Genomic DNA, 19,733 nt, shown 5'->3' with positions numbered 1-19,733 from the left:
ACAAATAAGTGAGGAAAACAGTTTTCTCACATTGCAGGGAAAACCATCAATTTTAGCGAAAAGTGAAATTATCTACAAAATGAGACTTGTTAAATTAAAATCGGTTAATAAACAAAAAAGTTATTGCAAAAAAAACAAGAAAAGTGTCCATTTTTTAATTTGTTTATAACTATCGCATTTATTGTTAAAATTTTATAAAACCTATGACAAGTTGAGGGTTTTATCATACTTCAAAAGTGTGCCAAAAGTGGGCGCTGTAGGTGCAATAGTTTTCGCACAATTCTATTTGTTTATAGCGGAGGCTCCAAAAGTTATGAACTTTAAGCCTCTGTACAGGCGTTAATTTTCAGTCAAACATGATTCTGAAAGCGTCATTGTAATCTTAAAGACGCAATTAAGCGACCTATTAAAAAATATTTTTGCTAGCTATCCATTGCACCTATTTTCGGTGAGATAGCATAAATAGCAACAATGTTATTCAAATTGTTTATAAACGAAAAACGCACGGTTTTTTAATTTGAGAATGTTAATGTCAAAAAAACGGTGATATTTTTTAATAGGTCACTTAATTGCGACATTTAATGACGCTTTCAGAATCATGTTTGGTTGAAATTAACGCCTGTGCCCTGCTACACTTCATAACTTTTGGAGTCTCCGCTATAAACAAATAGAATTGTGCGAAAACTATTGCACCTACAGCGCCCACTTTTGGCACACTTTGGAAGTATGGCAAAACCCTTAACTTGTCATAGGTTTTATAAAATTTTAACAATAAATGCGATAGTTATAAACAAATTTAAAAATGGGCACTTTTCTTGTTGTTTTTTTTTGCTATAACTTTTTTGTTTATTAACCGAATTTAATTTAACAAGTCTCATTTTGTAGATAATTTTACTTCCTATAAGCTGTCTGTGAGTCACTTTTCGCTAAAATAGATGGTTTTCCCTGCAAAGTGAAAAGACTGTTTTCCTCACTTATTTGTTTAAATAGAAAAGTTAGCTAATAAAAGTTTTTGACTTACGAGACGAGAGATGTCTTGTATTATGTTCCTTTAGACAATTTTACAATAATCTCGCGGATAGGACTTTTTTCGAGTAAAAATTTAATTTGGTCTATACATATTTCAAACTTAACACAATTAAGGTTGTTCGTGTTGAAAGTTGTTCAATATTGAAAGTTTCTGTCCATATGTTGTTCACAAATAAAATTTTGATGCAAATTTTTACGTTATTTTGACACTGGATACCCTCAGCATTTTGACTCCATTGTGACAATGTAAACGCAAGCTAGCAATAAATAAATTGAATTTTTAGATACCCCACCAATTTTTACTGGATCGTAAATCGAGTGTGTGATTTTCCCATATTCCGAATGGTACTTTAATGCTTTCTTCCCTCGCTTTAGGGTTTTCACTGTCACACATAATTCCAGACAGTTCCGTTCGCTGCCGGCGGGCCGTACACATCTGCCACTGACCTATTTTAATTAATTTACGGAATCAGGCTTTGCATGACGTCTTGAATAAGCCAATTACGTCGAGTCGATATTTGCCTTATACATATTGTATAATAATAAGTATTAGTATCTTAACGATTGCGTTATGTCCTTTTTTTGTGAGATAATCGCGTTTTTATTACATATTTAATACAGGGGTGTGTAAAAAAGTTACACCCAATTTTTTGGAATACGTTATTCATTTTAGTCCTGTAGCCAGAGGGGTCCCAATTGTCTCCTTCATTTAGATGGAGTTATCCAAGTGTTTTTTATGTATTTTGAGCTGCAGAACACGAATTTTTTGGGTAGAAGTTTGCCCGGATGTCGATAAGTTTTTTATTAACAAAAAATTTGCAAAATACTGAACACTTAGTTTTTGGCAAAATAAAAAGTACTTTCTTATTATTTGACCCATTTTAAGAAGAAAATTTTTTTGTTAAACGCATAGTTTTCGAGATAAACGCCGTTAAAAACTCGAAAAATGCGATTTTCAATTGTTAATAACCTTTGATTGAATAGGTATTTTGTAATTCTGCTGACGGCGTTTGAAAGTTCACGTTAAATACTACAAATTATGAGTAATTGCAGTGTGAAAATTTGTTTTTTCCACTGTTATTTGAAGCTATAAACAAATAGCGATTGAGCGTTCAGAAGGGTGCGCCGCCATGTATGTAAGAGAGCGGTTGCCTTCTTACAGGCGTTTAATACACGATCTTGACGCGTACTCTTCATTTCTAGACCAAAGAAACGATGAAAACTGAACGAAACATTAACAATTTAATGAAAATTTGCAATATTACAATAATTAAAATTATTATACAAGTTTAAAAAATAATAATTATAAAAACACCTAAATTATACGACGTTACGCTTTTAATATAAGTAAGTATAAACTTTTTTATTATCGTTTATAAAGCAAAGTAGGCACAAAGACGAGAGCTTTGAAATCAAACCCTGTGGAATATTTACGAAATTTTGCTAAGGGTAAATATGACTTTTTGGCAAAATAACTGTAATACTTTTCTTTCTTCATTTTGAAATTATTTTGCAGATTGTTCCGACATAAGTATAAAAGATAGCGTGAAAAAAGCTGAAGAGTTCTTAGTTAACATTATAAGAAATGTTGATTGTAGTTGTAAATCATTTAATGAATTAAGGGTTTGGATTTATAAACACAAAAATTCTATAATAGAAAATTTGCCACCGACTTCTGATTCGATTAAACTTCACATCTTACGGGCTTTTTACGTTGTTCATATTCAAACGAATGTTTTAAATTCACATATGAACGAATTAGACCCAACTTCATATGGATTTTTTATTAAAGACGATCTACTGTTGCCAGAGAGGGTAAACATCTTAATACCACCTCCCGAAGAATTACCAGCTGCCTGCAATTGTGCAATGTGCAGCACAAAAGCATGTAATTGCAATCGACTTCAAATATCTTGCTGCACTTTCTGTGCATGTATGAAAAAAAATACTTGTAAGAATAAAAATATTTGAAACTTTTACAGTTTAGAAAATCGTACATAAAACTATTTTTGTATAATAATTTTAATTATTGTAATATTGCAAATTTTCATTAAATCGTTAATGTTTCGTTCAGTTTTCATCGTTTCTTTGGTCTAGAAATGAAGAGTACGCGTCAAGATCGTGTATTAAACGCCTGTAAGAAGGCAACCGCTCTCTTACATACATGGCGGCGCACCCTTCTGAACGCTCAATCGCTATTTGTTTATAGCTTCAAATAACAGTGGAAAAAACAAATTTTCACACTGCAATTACTCATAATTTGTAGTATTTAACGTGAACTTTCAAACGCCGTCAGCAGAATTACAAAATACCTATTCAATCAAAAGTTATTAACAATTGAAAATCGCAAAAATCGCATTTTTCGAGTTTTTAACGGCGTTTATCTCGAAAACTATGCGTTTAACAAAAAAATTGCAAGATACATTTTCTTCTTAAAATGGGTAAAATAACATGAAAGTACTTTTTATTTTGCCAAAAACTAAGTGTTCAGTGTTTTGCAATTTTTTGTTAATAAAAAACTTATGGACATCCGAGCAAACTTCTACCCTAAAAATTCGTGTTCTGCAGCTCAAAATACATAAAAAACACTTGGGTAACTCCATCTAAATGAAGGAGGCATTTGGGGCCCCCCTGGCTACAGGACTATTTCCTTTTATACACGCACCCACACGCACTCAGAAGCACACACTATTATAGTAATAAAATTCTACAGTGTATGAGAACAGTCTGATAAAAATATCGAATAACGAAAGCAAACAAGTTTATAATTTGAAGCGTTAGGGACAAAATAGTAATAAGCCATATTTTTCAAAAAATTATTTCCATGAAGTTACATAAATTCATAAACGAACAGTACGAATTATAGCTTACAAACGTTTCAAGACTGATTGCATTGAAAAAAATACGACCTCCCGATCTGAATATGTTATAATTGTATAGTTTCCCGATTTATCTATAAAGTTGAAGCCATTTACGTTATGATTAAATTACTCCATGTTGAGAGCAATGCAAGGACATTGACTGATCAAAATATTTGAAATTACGTCTTTTCCTGAAACGTCTAGATAAGTATAAACCAAATAAGTCAAAAGTTTTGTCAAATAAACGACTTGAAAGTTTATTACTCAAACACCAGATAATATCTACATATTTCATGAATATGGTACGTTTAGACGTGAAAATTTTAAAATACCTAGATATTAGTTTTTCCTTTGAAGGTTGCCTTAATGTTTGATGCTGCCGGTGCATGTCACCGTGATGAACTGAATGATATAGATGATTTAGGATCAATAATCCAATCAATAGGTGGAAGAGCTTACAAAAAATACCACCTGGAAACAAAAAATATGATGATATAGGAAAAAATGGCTTTTTCCTGTGGCGCGTAAACGGCGAAGTTAACCTAAAATAGTATATTAAACAACAAGGTTTGAAAACGACTCTTTGCACACGAGCGAGACATATTGGTGGACCGAGCCGAAGGCGAGGTCCACAAGTCGAGCGAGTGTGCAAAGAGGTTTTCAAACGAGTTTTTTACGATACTTTTTATACGACTGCAAACAGAGACCACAAAAATCAAATTTTAATTTAAATCGTTTTTATTACTAAAATTGCCAACGCATTAACAAAATAAATTAAATACAACTTTTAATTTAACTCGTTTTTATTAAGAAAATTGCTAACGCATTAACAAAAGAAACTAATATTTAATATTTATGGTAACATTTGAACATTCCTTCAAGGTTACGCTGGGAAAAGCAGTATTATTGTGCACCTTGTTTTCGGTAATAGAGAATATTTTTGGTGTCGTGTTTTTAGTGCAGTTTTTCAGCGTGCGGTCGTTGTTTTCTTGTTGTATTCCAGTAGACGATCGTTGTTCTGGTTCTGTGGCAGCAGAAGACACTGAAGACTCTATCTTTTTCGAAACTTCCATTTTATTTCTCAAACAGTCATCAACGTAGCCTTCGGCAACTGTACTGGATTTCCACCCTCCATGGCGTTTGAGGGCAAGCAGATTTGAGCCAGAATTGACTAAAATTGTGGCCGATGAACGCCGAAAACAATGTCCCGTGTAACTTTCTGGATTCTCTAGCATCAAAAACTTGGCGATTTCCCTAGCCATGTTTCCAATTTTGTTGATGCCAACGTTTTGGCTTGAACATTTTCCGTTTTGATAGTTTAAAAAAAACCTGCCTGTCTTCAGATTAGGAGGACGAAGAGCACAGTACTTTTTTAAGATAGTGTAAAGGTTTCCTGTAATTGTAAAACACCTTGGTACCTTTGTTTTTGTATTCTTCAGTTTAATCAGCATAGCACTGCCGAAATCTTTGGTGTCTTCTATTTTGAGATAACATAATTCCTCCCTTCGACATGCCCCAGATAGTCCAACTGCCACCACCGCCTTGATAAGTAAATATTTGTCGTCTGATGCTTTCGTCAAAAACCGGCAAAAATCATCTTCTGTGAGGATTTGGGACTTCTTTGGGACGTAGTTTTCGGATTTTCGTTTGATTAGCGCTTGCAACTTTTTATAGCTTCCAAGATCTATGTTGTGATTGGCACTTAACGTTGACTTGAGCATCGAAAAAATCGTCCACAACGTCGAAGATTTATATTTCTTAGATAGTTCTTCAAAATACACCATTACTGCGTTTTCTGAGAAAGTTTGGACATTTTTGGCTAGTCGCCAGTCCATAAATCGGCTTAACTCAGCTTCATACCTGCTTCTGGATTTTGTGGGCAGCAGTTCCGAACATATTTCGCTTGCTTTCTGTAAAATCTCTTCAGAATCACACATTTTCACACCCAAACTTCGGGAATTCAACAATTTTTGAAGTATCTAATCAACAAAATAAAGGAGCCGTGACGGTTGCTATGAAACTCAGCCAAATTGAAACATTGCATAATTTGGGTGACAACATCAAACAAAAATCACAATCTGTGTGATGCGTGTGCAAAGATGACATAACCGTGTGCAAAATACCGTTTTCAGAGCGTGTTTTCCGTGCGCAAAACCCCCTTTTGCAAGGCAATCGTATAAAAAAGAAGTTTTTGTCCTTTTTATGTTACCTAATCATTTTTTTTTGCTTTCATTAATAAATCGTTTGCCTTTTATTCAAATAATACTAACAAATTTCCATATTTTAACTTGCATTTAGCTAGTACGTAAATTTTACGAGTCAACAAATGCAACAGTGTTCTAGGGTTAAGAAATATTGGATTTCTTGTTTTCAAATTGGATAGGTTCTTGCGGTCGCTGATAACGGATTTAATATTTGAGTTTACGTCGTAGCAATTTTATAGCTAAAAGAAAAAAAAAATAATCAATGAAACTTTTGTTTATGTTGAATCTCGCCGTCTTTTTCAACTATTCTATTTGTATTTATTATTAATACTCAATAAAGACACATTATTATTATTATATGGAAATCGTTGACAATGGGTATTCGCACAATTTTTCACTACATTCTTTTTAAATTAAATATATTATTAGTACTCCCATAATGTTATTAATTAAAAGAAAACTCATATTTTGTTATTATTTTTTTAAAATAAGAGCTGTCCGACAAAAATCTTCTCTACTGTAGAGTTATTTAACTAATATCATCATACATCTATTTATAACCCTGCTATAAAATATGTCATGTTGCTTTTGAATTTAGAATTTACATTTTCATAGTGTTGCGTAACAAATTGCCAAACACATAGGAGCTTCCAATTTACAAGATCCTCTTACTATGCACTTGCTTAAGATCAGCTAAAGCATCTAAATGGAAACCTCTCCTAGCTTTAACCTCTGTTCACTTCGAAATATAACATCGTTAGCACGTTGAAGTGGAGTCTCTAAAATTTACTTTATGTTGTATTTTTAAGATATTCGATGGCTTTTAGTGCTACCAAGTAAACCTTTTCTTTTAAATATGTAGTTCCAAAGGAAAATATCTTCATCAATCTACGAGATTTAGCGCATCGTTTATTGTAATTTCAATAACAATCCACCGCTTTGGGGTGTCATGTAATACTAATATTTGCCACCAGACATTGTTTATCCTAATTCGATTATATAACGGAAGTAGCTTATGTTAACAAAAATACAAAGTGTTTCATAATTAGTGTCCAATAATTTACCACTTGATTCTATTGCCAAACATAAGAATATTTTTTCCTATAAACATGGGTCGAGAAATGCTTCCTAAGGGAGCTATTCTCCCCCAAATGGGGCCTCAAAAAATTCATTTTGGAAAATTTTGAAGCTCATTAAAAGTCGAAATAGATCATCAATTAAAATCATTTTCAAAAATTTTAGTCATCAGGGGCGTCTCAATTTGTCGTCGGCTAAAATTTGCCCCTATTTTTTTGCTTGTCGAAATTTTGAAATTCAGATGTTAGACCTTTATTTCCTCTACAAAAAAGATACTTTTTATTTATTTCGATAAATTGCTCCATTCCCGAGAAAAACTGATTTAAGCATTTCATTACATTACCTTCATAAAATTCAAAAATTTCTCTTGAATAGCTAAAATTTGTAATAAATAAAGTGAAGTGCTTAGAAAAGTTTGTTAAACAGTAAAATTTGATAGATATGAGTTATTTATGAAACAATGGTGATGTTATTTTATATCGAAAAAGTAATCCGTTTTCGAGAAAAATCGGTTTATAGTATATTACGTAATAAGTGTTGTAAAAAGCATTTTACGCACGAATGGACGACGCCGCGTAGCGGCGAGTGCGTAATTCCATGAGTGCGTAATTGCATTACACCAGGTATTACGTACTATACTTTACCTACGACCACTACTTTAAATACTTAAAAATACATCGTCTGCGATCAATGCAAGATTCCTATTATGTTGTATGGTAAAAAAAGCGCACAGTTTGTTAAAAAAGTCGTACAGTTTGCCTAGCAACGGTCAATACAAACAGTATTGTATTGGCCGTTGCTAGGCGGTTGCTAGGAAAACTGTGCGATTTTTTTACCGTACGTAATAGGAATCTTACATTGATCGCAGATGGTGTGTTTTTAAGTATTTACAGTAGTGATCGTAGGTAAAATATGTTATAATACTTTACAGTGTGCGGTAAGAATTACAAAAATTTGTTTACTTCGATTTATGTCCAATTGTTTTTCCAAGTATATTTTTTAAACCACATTTTCTACAACATACCATTTTTTTCAAATAAGAAAGTAGAGATAAACATGAGGAATGTTATGCACAATACAACACACGATTCTTAGCATAAGAATACTAAAACATTCCACCTTATTCTAAGGTAAATTTTTCTCGAAACCTGTTAACGATATCCACATGAAACAAGAGGAATGTCTTTTTTATGGGCGCGAATTATTGCCAATAATAATTTTAAAAAGTTAGAGCGCAATATCGATTGATGAAGTAATGTAAATTACTTTTATCTGCTCCCACTATGGTAAATAGACTATTAATACATTGTTTTTAAGGCGGTAAATGGATTTTACCGTAGAAGTGGAAGTTACTATGGAAAATGGGAGCTAAGTGAGGTAACTTACCTCCCTAGGGAAAAAAGGGATTTCGAGCTATTTTCTGAACAAATAAATAGAAATATTTGATGAACATTATATTTCATTAATTATTATGAGTGAATATTTATAGTAATTGTACAGTTATTACATTTAGTAACATTTATACAATCTGGATAATTATTGTTACTTAAACCGTCAGCAACATAACTTTCTGCAATTTATAACGTACTTTACTTGGTTTTGATTTTTGGTGGTGACGGTTCGGTTCAGACGTTACTTGTGGCCGCCCCCGGTATACTACCAACTCTAAACGGAATCTTAATTCGCAATTGCGAATTCTAATTTACTATATTTATTGACGTCACCGACGTCCCTGTTTGGATGCCTAATTTTGTGACGACCCTCGACTACTAGTTTATCGGCAGCGGTGGTCGGCAGTCGGCGGTGGTGAGTGACGTCACAGGAACATACTCCGGATTAAAACCTTTTTGTTCGGTTTGTCTCGGGCGCCAGTTTCCCTATCTTTTACGTGGGGGAAACTCCACGTGAACCCTACCCTCGGTTTAGAGTAAGTACTCGGGATAGCTGCAGTGAAGAAAGTTTAAATCCAGGGGTCTGTAATTTCTCTTACTTTTAATCGAAGTAGTTCTCTGAGTGTAGTGTTACTCTACTTTTAAAATAAACGGACTTATCAGTGTAGGTCACAAAAAGATAAGAAGACCCTTTTTTACTAATCGGAATTTTATCAAACTTGTCGGTGTTAAAAATGAATACAAACTGGAAATATATTTACTAGATTTATTTTATATTAATCAGGCCTATTGAATTTGAAACAAACAAAAGTAAAATAGATTCTATTTACAATTAGTTAGTTATATACTAACAGAAATATACAAATAATTTACAAGCGGTGTAATAAAAATAAAATGGGTTAGAGCAATAATTATTTACGACGGATTTAAAATGCCGATGCGGTTTTTCGGTGCTGTAAATAAATATAAATTTAGCACATAGTCAAATATCAGGACTCAAAATTGGTACGGTAGGAAAGCGGAGTATTTGACGTTTGGTTTATTTAATAACCAATCTAATACTTTACGAAACGGTACGCCAGAATAATATTCGGTTTTAAATTTCGGTCGGTGCTAGAAAGGGAAGAATAAATAAGGTTAATAAATTAGAGCAATAAATAATCAATAAATAAATTGTCCCCAATGGTTCTGAAACAGAAAAATAATTACGGGTTACTGTAATTCTACAAATAAATATCGGCGGCAGTTTCTAGCAAAGCGACAGAAATTATGCGGAGGTTTAACCAGCCAGGGAGAAAGCCAAGCAAAGCAGTTTATAATGGGCATAAATAAGCAAACGGTAGTCAGGAAAATGAATTATGTTGGTGAACAGGAGGCAAAGTCTGGGCGAGGTGCGAGTTCAGATGCGGGATGGCCGACAGATTTCTCCCAGAAGCGGTGAAGTACCCAGCCAAACTTCGAGGGTCTATCCGTCGCTGCACAGCCGACACACAACGTCTTCTACTGGCGGTGGAGCACCCAGCCGAACCAGCAGTTTCGGTTATTGTGCCTTACAGCGTTTATCAAGCTTAGGCGGTGGAGCACCTAGCCAAACCTTCGCCGACAACGCTGTTGCCGTACAGTCTGACACCTTCACGTCCTCTACTGGCGCTGGAGCACCCAGCCAAACCAGCAGTTTCAGTAAAGGGGCTCACAACGTTTGTCGAACGAGGGCGGTGGAGCACCCAGCCAAACCGTCGCCGATAACGCTGCTGCCGTACGAGCCTGCACTCAACGTCTTCCGCTGGCGGTGGAGCACCTAGCCAAACCTTCGCCGACAACGCTGTGGTAGTACTGTCTTGCCAGAGTTCACAACGGCCAGACATATACCATAGCAGGACAGGTAAACATAGGAAAAATACAATTTGCTTACTTATTCCGGATAGTGGCTCCCGGCGGCTAACTCCTTGGGTCGGATGGCGGTCTCTGGTCGGTTTTGGGTCCTCGGGGTGGTCCTCAGGCTGAAAGTGGAGCTCTTCGAGTTCAGGATATGAACTAAGTATTTTCATCCAGGAACGTTGGTTTTATTGCCTCAATCCCCCCTTGACTAAGCAGGAGTCTTGGTGGGATTATGCGCGCGGCACTCGACAGAGTGGGGTAACGGACGGTTTCGGCTCGACTCGCGGGTAATTTGCTCTCATCCAATTAAACTAATTAAATAAATAAATGGCCAACGGCACTCTACAAACTCGCCGGTGACTTTAAAGGTTTTGACTTCTCCATGAAATATGCTGGCAGTGACATTTCAGAAACACCAGTATTTTTGTTCTAACACCATTCTTTGAAATTTCTATATGCTTATCTGTAGCACATTTTCGACTTCTCGGGTAATAAAAATTCGCAGGTAGCATTTGCTGCACTTTCTATTTGAAATAATAATTCAAACCAGCAAAATTGCAACTTTTATGTAGCTTTGTTTATAAACACTTTAGAAACGACAAAATCCAAACAACAAGGGCGACTTTGCAAGATTTCGAATAATGTCAAAATGAATTGATTAAGAAGTGTCCAAAAATAAAACCTAATCTTTATTTCATGAACCATAAAGAACTGTGGGAGCAGATAAAGTGTTATACACCACGCAGCAGTTAATTATAATTTACCAATGGTATAAATAACTATAAGAAGTTACTACTATTATTAAATTACTTTAAAATGTATTAAACTAATTCAAATCAAGAATAAACATTTTCAAAATTTTTAATTTGTTAATTTATCAAAATGGTGTATTTTTTACAAAAAATTGAGGTCACAAAGTTGAAATAAAAAATAACACATCGAGATGTATAAAACTGCCAAGTTTAAAAATCGTTCTCGTCACGTAAATCCTCGTGTATTATTAATACAAAAATCTCGCATGTATCCGAATGTTTGAAGCTTTTTGTAACCCCTTAACATTAGGGAGGAATTATGATTAAAGGATTATGTAACTTTATATTAGATGTTAGACTTTCAAGTATTTACCCAGGGGCAACTCATTATAACTATATTGATCCCATTAATTTTGAATAATGTAATATTGGATAAGCAAGAGTTTCTGCTTGTTGCATAAACAAGCCTGTTACAGTTTATATACCTTTCAAACTTTATATTACTGTAGTTTCGACAGGATATCGAAAAATATATAGGAGCTTCACTAAGAAAAAATAGGTTTAGATCATATTTTTTCAACATTCGTATTTATCGTAGTTTTTAGATAAATTATAATGGATGTATATCTGGTGTCCCAACATTCATGCAAGATTTAATTTTTGCACCATGTGTAAAGTAAAATATTCCCAACGAAAAAAAAAAACAGCCTGGCAGGTGACAGGTGACAGGTCAAGGTTATTAAAAATGAAGCGCTACAACGCCTTTTCATTGTTGAGCAATATTTTAAATATAATGAAGGTTTAGCTACAGTTCGCAATTTTCGTAAAAAAATATGGTCGGAATAGCGATTTAATTTTAATGAACTGCGAAGATTAATTGAAAAATTCAAGGTGACTTCAGTCGTATCTCAAAATAATAGGCAGTGATTTCATCTTTAATCCGGCTCACTATTTTTAGCACAAGGAGAAATACGAGCCGTTTTTAAATTCTTTGTATAAAATTGTGTGTGCCGCATTCTCCCACAGCTGTCGATACTGCACAGTTTTAAGAATTCTTATGCTGCAGCACATTCTAGCTTTAATTGGTGTTTGGTGCGTGATGTCAATTGGGTTTCGTTTGGCATGCACCAGATATTCTTCTGCCACAGCAAGTTCTACACTTTCACTGGTGTTTGGCGCGTGACGTCAATTGGGTTGCGTTCATTCGGTTCCGGGTTATTCTGTAAGCAGAGGCAAATAGGCGCACGCGCGGGAGAGTCCGAGGTTATCTTTCCGTTAATTTAATTGTGATTTTAATTAATTTATTAGAGACTTTGGGTTTGTATTCTTAAAATAGAGAGCAATTCAGCTATAATTCAAGGTCTACAGCGTGTTCTCGTAATGGTAAGCGCCCTCATTTAAAAAGGCAGGAATATCAGGAGATAAAATCGTGTAGGTATGAATGGATTATAGGAAGTACAGTAGGATTTTTGGAACAGACTTTACTTGTTTCATGACGAACATGAGACTATCATGAGGATATGGATAGCCGAGTATTTGAAAAATAATTTGAATCTGTTTTGCCACATATGGAACCTGATGCTGCGATTGTAATGGATAATGCAGTCTACCGTAGCCGACGATTAGAGAAGCTGCCAACATCAATATGGAGAAGGACGGAAATTATAAACTGGTTAAAATCGAAAAAGATCGAATTCGACAGAATAATGCTTAAACCCGAATTACTGAAAATTAGGGAGAGAGAAAAAAGCCAATACATTAAGTATGTAGTGGATGAAATGGCTGCAGCTCATGGGATTACAGCTTGCCACCATACCACTGTGAACTAAATCTCATTGAGTTAATCTGGGCCCAGATAAAAAATGGAGTAGCACGAATGAATACAACATTTAAATTGCAGGATGTAAAATCACTCTTGCACGAGATTAATCTGGTTACAGCAGAAACATGGAGTAATTGCATTATGCATGTCCACAAAGAGGAACAATGCATGTGGGATCTCGACATGACAGTTGATGAATTGGTTGATTTACTGATAATATTTCTTAGCTCTAGTGATGAGGACGATAGTTCTAGTGATGATAATGAGGGTAATAAAGCTAGTGACCAGTAATGCATATTTGCATAGCGAGTGTATAGTACAACGTATAATGTAGTGTAGTGTATTGTACAATAAGTGTTAATGTGTGACCATTATAGTGAAGTGATAGTAGGCAGTAGTGTATACTGTGTATAATATAGTTCAATGTATTATTATAAGTGATAAAGTGTGATATCCGCCGGCGTGCGCATCAGGCAGGTGTAAGTGAGTGGTAGTGGGCCATCGTCGTCTGAAAAGATGGCACTCAACAATTGTGGAGAGGATGACAGGTGAGTCTATAAGATTTTTAAGTAAATATTCACCATGAACTTATTTTTTATAATTTTTGGTTCTTTGACCCCTTCTTAAGTAATACGCCTATGGAATCTTGTGCATCCCTTACATCCCTTACTAGTCTAAATGCTGGATATGAATCACTGCCCATTTTTATGGTACACGGGTATAGATCAATTACTAATCTTAAACATTCTGGCCGTTCTTCAACAAGTCGTTGAACACAAAACATCGAAGCAGTTTGTGAGAGTGTTGCTGAGAGTCCAAGTTAATTCGGCACAATGGTCAAGAACTGGACATTTCTAGAAGCTCGCTATAGCGTATTCTCACAAAAGATTTGCATCTTCGTGTTTACAAAGTTCAGTTGACTAACTAACCATGCAGACCGTAGAAAGTTCGTTAAATGGATTATTAAACATGATTTTTCGAACAAAATCATCTTTAGCGATGAGGCTCATTTTCATCTCGATGGCTTCGTTAATCGACAAAATGGTCACATTTTGAGGTTTAGAAAATCCACGAGTGATTGTTGAGAAACAAATGTATCCACAACGTGTTACCGTTTGGTGCGAATTTTGCACTGGAGGCATCATCGGAGCATTCTTCTTTGAAAAATGCGGCTGGTCAGACAATAATAGTTAATTGTGCTCGTTATGTGCTTCAATTGCAATATATGGGCGTAGTCAATATGTAGTTGCAAGAAGACGGTGCTATATACCATACAGCCCGAGAAACGATTCAACTATTATTGCACGAGTCATTTCCTGGTCGTCTAATTTCCCACTTTGATAATCAGAATTAACTACCCAGATCATGCGATTTAACGTTGTTTGACTTTTTTCTTTGGAGTTTTTTGAAGTCTAAGGTTTTTGCCAACAAGCTCACGACTACCCACACCTTGAAGGAGGAAATTGAGCGCTGTATCAACAAAATTCAGCCGCATTTATGCAAAACAGTCATAGAGAATTTCGACGAAAGGTGACTATTTATTAGAGAGAAACAAATAGATCTAAGAAAATCTTAAAACAAGCAATTTTTAAGTTATCGTACTACGAATATTTGAGTAGATAATTTTGAACACGAAATGTCAATATGTTCTTTCCAGTTTAGGTGATTTTCCAGCCTTATATCTAGCAGTTTCACTGTTTAGCTTTTTCAACATTAAATTGAGTATCACTATTTCATAAGATTGTAGTGTCATCTGCAAATAATACTCAATGGCCATCAAGAGCACTGCAAAGCTCATTAAAATAGACGAGAAAAGGTAGGGGTCCCGAAACATACCCTTAAGGTACACTATTATTTATAGGAACAATATTATAATCTTTACCATCGCAACGAACTGCTTCCTATTTGTAAGATAAGATACAAGTAAATATAATGCACTGGATCTAACTCCATAAACTCGAGTTTATGAAGAAGTATGACAGTAAACATTAAGTCGAAAGCTTTGGATAAGTCACACATAATTTGCTTCAGTTGTAAGGTCTTGATTAAAAAAAACAAATTTGTAAAATTATCAAAATGTCCAAAATTGACTGAAAATTTCCTCAATAATGTCACTCATTGGATTCACTCCGTACCTTTTCGCTCTCACTCAGACCGATCTTTTTACAATGTATTATAAGGATAATATCGTGCTCACGTTATCTTTTATGTAACTTACATATTGGAACGAAAAATATTGTTTACCACAGCACAGACAAAATATGTAATGTTTCCTATTTTCCTGTTGCCTCTCTACTTTCAATAATATTTCCTAGTTTCTCTCATCTTATATAAAATACTGCTGTTCTGTTCCTAGAACGGTCTAGATATAACTTAGTAATTGCCAAAGGAAATAATTAGGCAACCGATACAGAGTATTACTTGCTAAACTTCCGAAATACCAGCCATTTCAAAGTTTCGAGTGAGGGACAAATCAATTAATAACCTACCGCAACTATTTTCTTCTATAGACCTCCGCGTTCCTGCTGTAAACTCATTTGCGGTTAGGTGAAATTTATTATATTATACGTCAGATGCAGGTAATTTTACAACACTGTTATCACGTTTTCTGGAATTTGAACTTATTCCTTTTTTGCTCCATCACCAGCAAAATAGAATCGATTGAAGTTTTAATTAAGCATGAAGTCAAGAAACATGCAAGGCTCTCAGTCTGCATAGTATGGTGCGAGTTCATTATTTCGTAAATCGGTGACTTTAGACAAAAATCCTGAAACAGGTCAATATTTATTTTTAAAAGTAACGCCATCGATGTTTTTTTAATGTAAATATGGATCATGTGATAGTTCTTTTGAAAGGTCTTTAATTCTCTATTCAATCAATAAATTCCAGAGTTGTTTGTGCCATCTCCGTCCGAATGCGTTATTTTAATGCATTTAGATTGTGTTGTCTATTTTTAAATATCCCCTAAAAAAATCTAGAGGAGTTAAGTCTGGAGACATAGCTTCAATCGATCTTCTTCGCCCTATCCATCTTTCTCGAAGGACGTTATCCATATAGTGTCTTCTATTTATGTTTGAAAACAACCGATTCAGTTCGGGGAGCAAATCGTTTTGCAGAAATTCTAAATTTCGAGGACCTATTAAAGTTCTGTCGTGGACTTGGTATGACTTGTGGAACGCTATGGCGTGGGATGTATGAGAGCTTCGGTTCATCATTAGTTCGAGTCCCACCTTGAGCGCCATGTTGAAGAACGACGTAGGTCTCAGCTTCATATTGCAACAAGGCCCCAGATTGATCGTCTGGTAGGTAGGTTGCCTATCCTCTGGTACGGCCCCACATTGGGCGCCAGGACGCGGGATTTTATTGGTTCATTGTCTACAGGGAAGCTGCGGCTAGTTGACCAACCCCTAGCAGTTCTGATCTGATGAATTTCAACAGCACTAACCGTAGATAACTTTAAATTATAACAAGTTTTGAAGAATACACTTTTATTTGTCTAATTACAACTAACAACGTGAAGTCTGAATCTATATTCGTCCTCCTGAGCGGCTGGTTGGGTTTATATGAGATTTATTATCAGCTAGCAACTCAGCAGGCGATTTACTATTGTCAGCATAATAATAATAGACACTTATAAGTAAATAATTGTTAAAACAATATACAGATAATATGAAAATATATATACAGGGTGTTGGGTAACACGGGTTTGCCTTATTTCCGCTAGATCCAGTTTGAAGAGATCTGTTGATCTCTCCCTTGACACTAACACTGGCTTTTTTCTTACTTTTTTTTTTGGTTCGGGTTTTTAGATTAATCCTGTATAGTACTTTTTTTGGGTTTGATACCCTAGTGTCTGAAAATCACTATCCTTAGATAGGTTGTCTGTCCTCTGGTGCGGCCCCACGTTGGGCGGCTGGACGCGGATTTGCCTCATTTCCGCTAGTTCCCGGTTGAAGAGACCTGTCAGTTTCTCCCCTTTGTCACTAACACTGTTTTTTTTTTCAACTTTCGACACGTTGAAAAAAGTGTACGGACTCCATAGAGTACCTCTTCGAAAGCTTGTAAGAAGCTTTGTTTTCAGCGTATAGCTGAGAGCGTTTAAGCTCGAGTTTAAGAATTTTTGTGTAAAGAAATGATAATTGAGATTTAAATATGTGCCTTATTTGTATGATGTGTGATAGAACAGAAATTCTGTTTCGGATACGAATTGTTTTAGATTGTCGAGTCACACTCTGGCTAGGTACTACGCCCTGGTTAAATAAGTGCAAATGACAAGGGTGCACGTTCACTCGCCAGCGTTGGCGGGGTGGATTTCAGTATTCAGGCTGCTGTGAGGTCCGGTCTGGTGGCATCCCACTCTGGTGCGCGACGTTTGCACTTCTGCCTGGTCTGGAGGTTTGTTATATGAAATTTAACACAGTTAATATTGACTCGGAGATCTGGTGAGTGAATTGCGAAGTAAATTCATTTCGCGAAAATTTCGAAAGTTGAACGAAATTTTCGTTTTCCTCGTCTCCCGTCGGCTATCTCAGAGGAGGCCTTTACATAGGTCGTTGTTATCATCTAATGGAATGGGGACGTTTAGTGTGCTTTCTCTCGTCCTGGCGGCTCGACGGTCGAGAATTTGGAAAGATTGGCGATTTTTTGTATTGTAGCTGCTTACATCGGAGGATGATCACGTCGTCTACGGAGCTTCGAGTTGGGATTTTAGAAATATCTGCGATTTTTTTTAAATCGCACAAATTATTTTTATATGTTGCAGAGCTATTACGGATGTTGTAGAGGTCTGTCTTGTATGTATTCGTGCTCTTAATGTCGCTCTTTCGTATTGATGAGCGTATTCGAAACATATTCTATGACAGTTCCTTCCAAAAAGTATGATTTTGTGATCCTATTTCCATTATTCCGGCCCAAATTTTCACTTTCTCTGAGTAGTGAGTGTGATACTCTTCCATCCAATGTCGCTTTTCAGTCAATAGGTCAATGCCGGCATGTTTGAATGTAGCACCATCATAAAAAAGAAGTCTTTTTAGAAACATCGGATTTCGGTTAATTTTGTCCATTAAAATTTTACAAAATTTGACCCGTCGCGTCGTAACTTTGTAAGGATGCCATTTTCCTTTTTCTTCTATGAACTAAATTCAAAATTGATAAATGTGAGTTTTTCATTATAACTTATTTTAGAAATAAGAAGAAAAGTCCAATTTCTCACAATCCTTTTATTTTTTTAAAAAAGACTACCGGTTTCGAGATGAAAAAGTTTGACCTCGAAACCGGTAGCCTTTTTTAAAAAAAATAAAAGGATTGAGAGAAGTTGGACTTTTCTTCTTATTTCTAAAATAAGTTATAATTCAAAGAACTGTTAAATGATCCATGTTATTATCTAATGTTACTTGCCGTGTATATACTACTCGTCGTTTCTTATTTTTGGGTATTTATATTCTATTACCTTTAGGGAGATCCTTTACATGACCCGTTTGTCTAAACTTCTTTTCAATTTTGCTTACTGTAGATAGAGAAATTAGTTCTCGGTTTGGATATTTATTATTAAATAAAATACATTTTTTTTTCCAAGTCCTGGTTTTGTCTTCACAGCCAATCATTATTAGAATTTAAATTTTGTCCGTTTCAATAAGCTTTATGTTGATAAAAAACACTTTGAAATACTTAGAGCATGAGGGAAGCACCGCGTGTTAAAAAATGTAGACGTTATAGAGAGAAGGGGCGATAGTTTTCTGCTAGAGAGTGGAGGGAGTTGCGTTAGCCAACCAAGTATCGGCGCGAGAGAAAAAGTTAATACTCAAACTATCTCGTTTTCTCTCTGTCGCTCGTCCACACTGTCGTCGTAAGCGTGTTTCCTGCATATAGTAAATGCTCTAAGTTTAAATATTTCTAGTATATCAGCATTGACAGAAACGTGAGTCAAATCGATTTGAATGTACACTTCTCGTTAATATGTAAGGAATATCTTTTGATGATTTTATTAAGATATGTTGCTATATTTTATATGGTTGTAATATAAGATGGTAGCTGTCGCCGAGTTATGTAGCATGGTTGTTGATAATGTGTAACACACAGGATTATAGTTAGTAAATATAATCTTGTACAAAAACCTGTATTTATTGTAATCAATGAGGTAGAAACACTAAGCTTTTCGAAGATTTTTAGACGGTAGATACATTGGAATCCCGCCTAAAGATGTGACAGAAAATATACCATTCTTGGAGTACCGGCAGTACATGCATCAATCAGAGAGGTTGGGATTCACACCATTGAAAGAACGACTAAAATATCTCAATTTCTTAAATTGAAAAATCCTGAAATACAGAACATTGCTTTCGTCGTACATCTGCGACTTTCCTGCAAAAGCTGGTGCTTATCTGTCGATTTTACAGCAACATGATAAATGGATAAGTTTTTGGGTGGCTGAAAAATATATTAAAGATTTCATAGAAGGAAAAGTCAAAGCAGCAGCCCGAATGATTTAAGGTGAAGAAAACTTCCAACTGGGAATACCAAAGTTAAAATATTACTTATTTATATTTTAACCATTAAATTGTCACGCCAATACACGTTACTTTTAATTAGAATTTTGATGTTACTTTACGGCTTCTCCGGACTACAAAAACTCCCATTTGAAGCTTCTATATAACAACTTCACTACTTGAAGTTAGTTAAAATCGCGCGGTTAATTAAATAGGCCAGTTTAACCCTTCTTC

General features: G+C 35.2%; 1 protein-coding gene across 1 annotated transcript; it reads left to right on the top strand.

Moving 5' to 3' along the window:
* The first annotated feature begins 12,760 nt into the window (after positions 1-12,760).
* On the top strand, positions 12,761-13,305 carry LOC108917160. The gene is made up of 2 exons (XM_018723639.1): positions 12,761-13,012; positions 13,093-13,305. Exons 1-2 carry the CDS (start codon positions 12,761-12,763, stop codon positions 13,303-13,305), a joined length of 465 nt encoding a protein of 154 aa, XP_018579155.1.
* Positions 13,306-19,733: the final 6,428 nt, after the last annotated feature.

This window comes from Anoplophora glabripennis, unplaced genomic scaffold (assembly GCF_000390285.2).
Source record: "Anoplophora glabripennis isolate ALB-LARVAE unplaced genomic scaffold, Agla_2.0 scaffold79, whole genome shotgun sequence".
Classification (NCBI taxonomy): domain Eukaryota; kingdom Metazoa; phylum Arthropoda; class Insecta; order Coleoptera; family Cerambycidae; genus Anoplophora; species Anoplophora glabripennis.
Note: the sequence above shows the minus strand (reverse complement) of the source record. Positions and strands in the feature narration are given on the sequence as shown.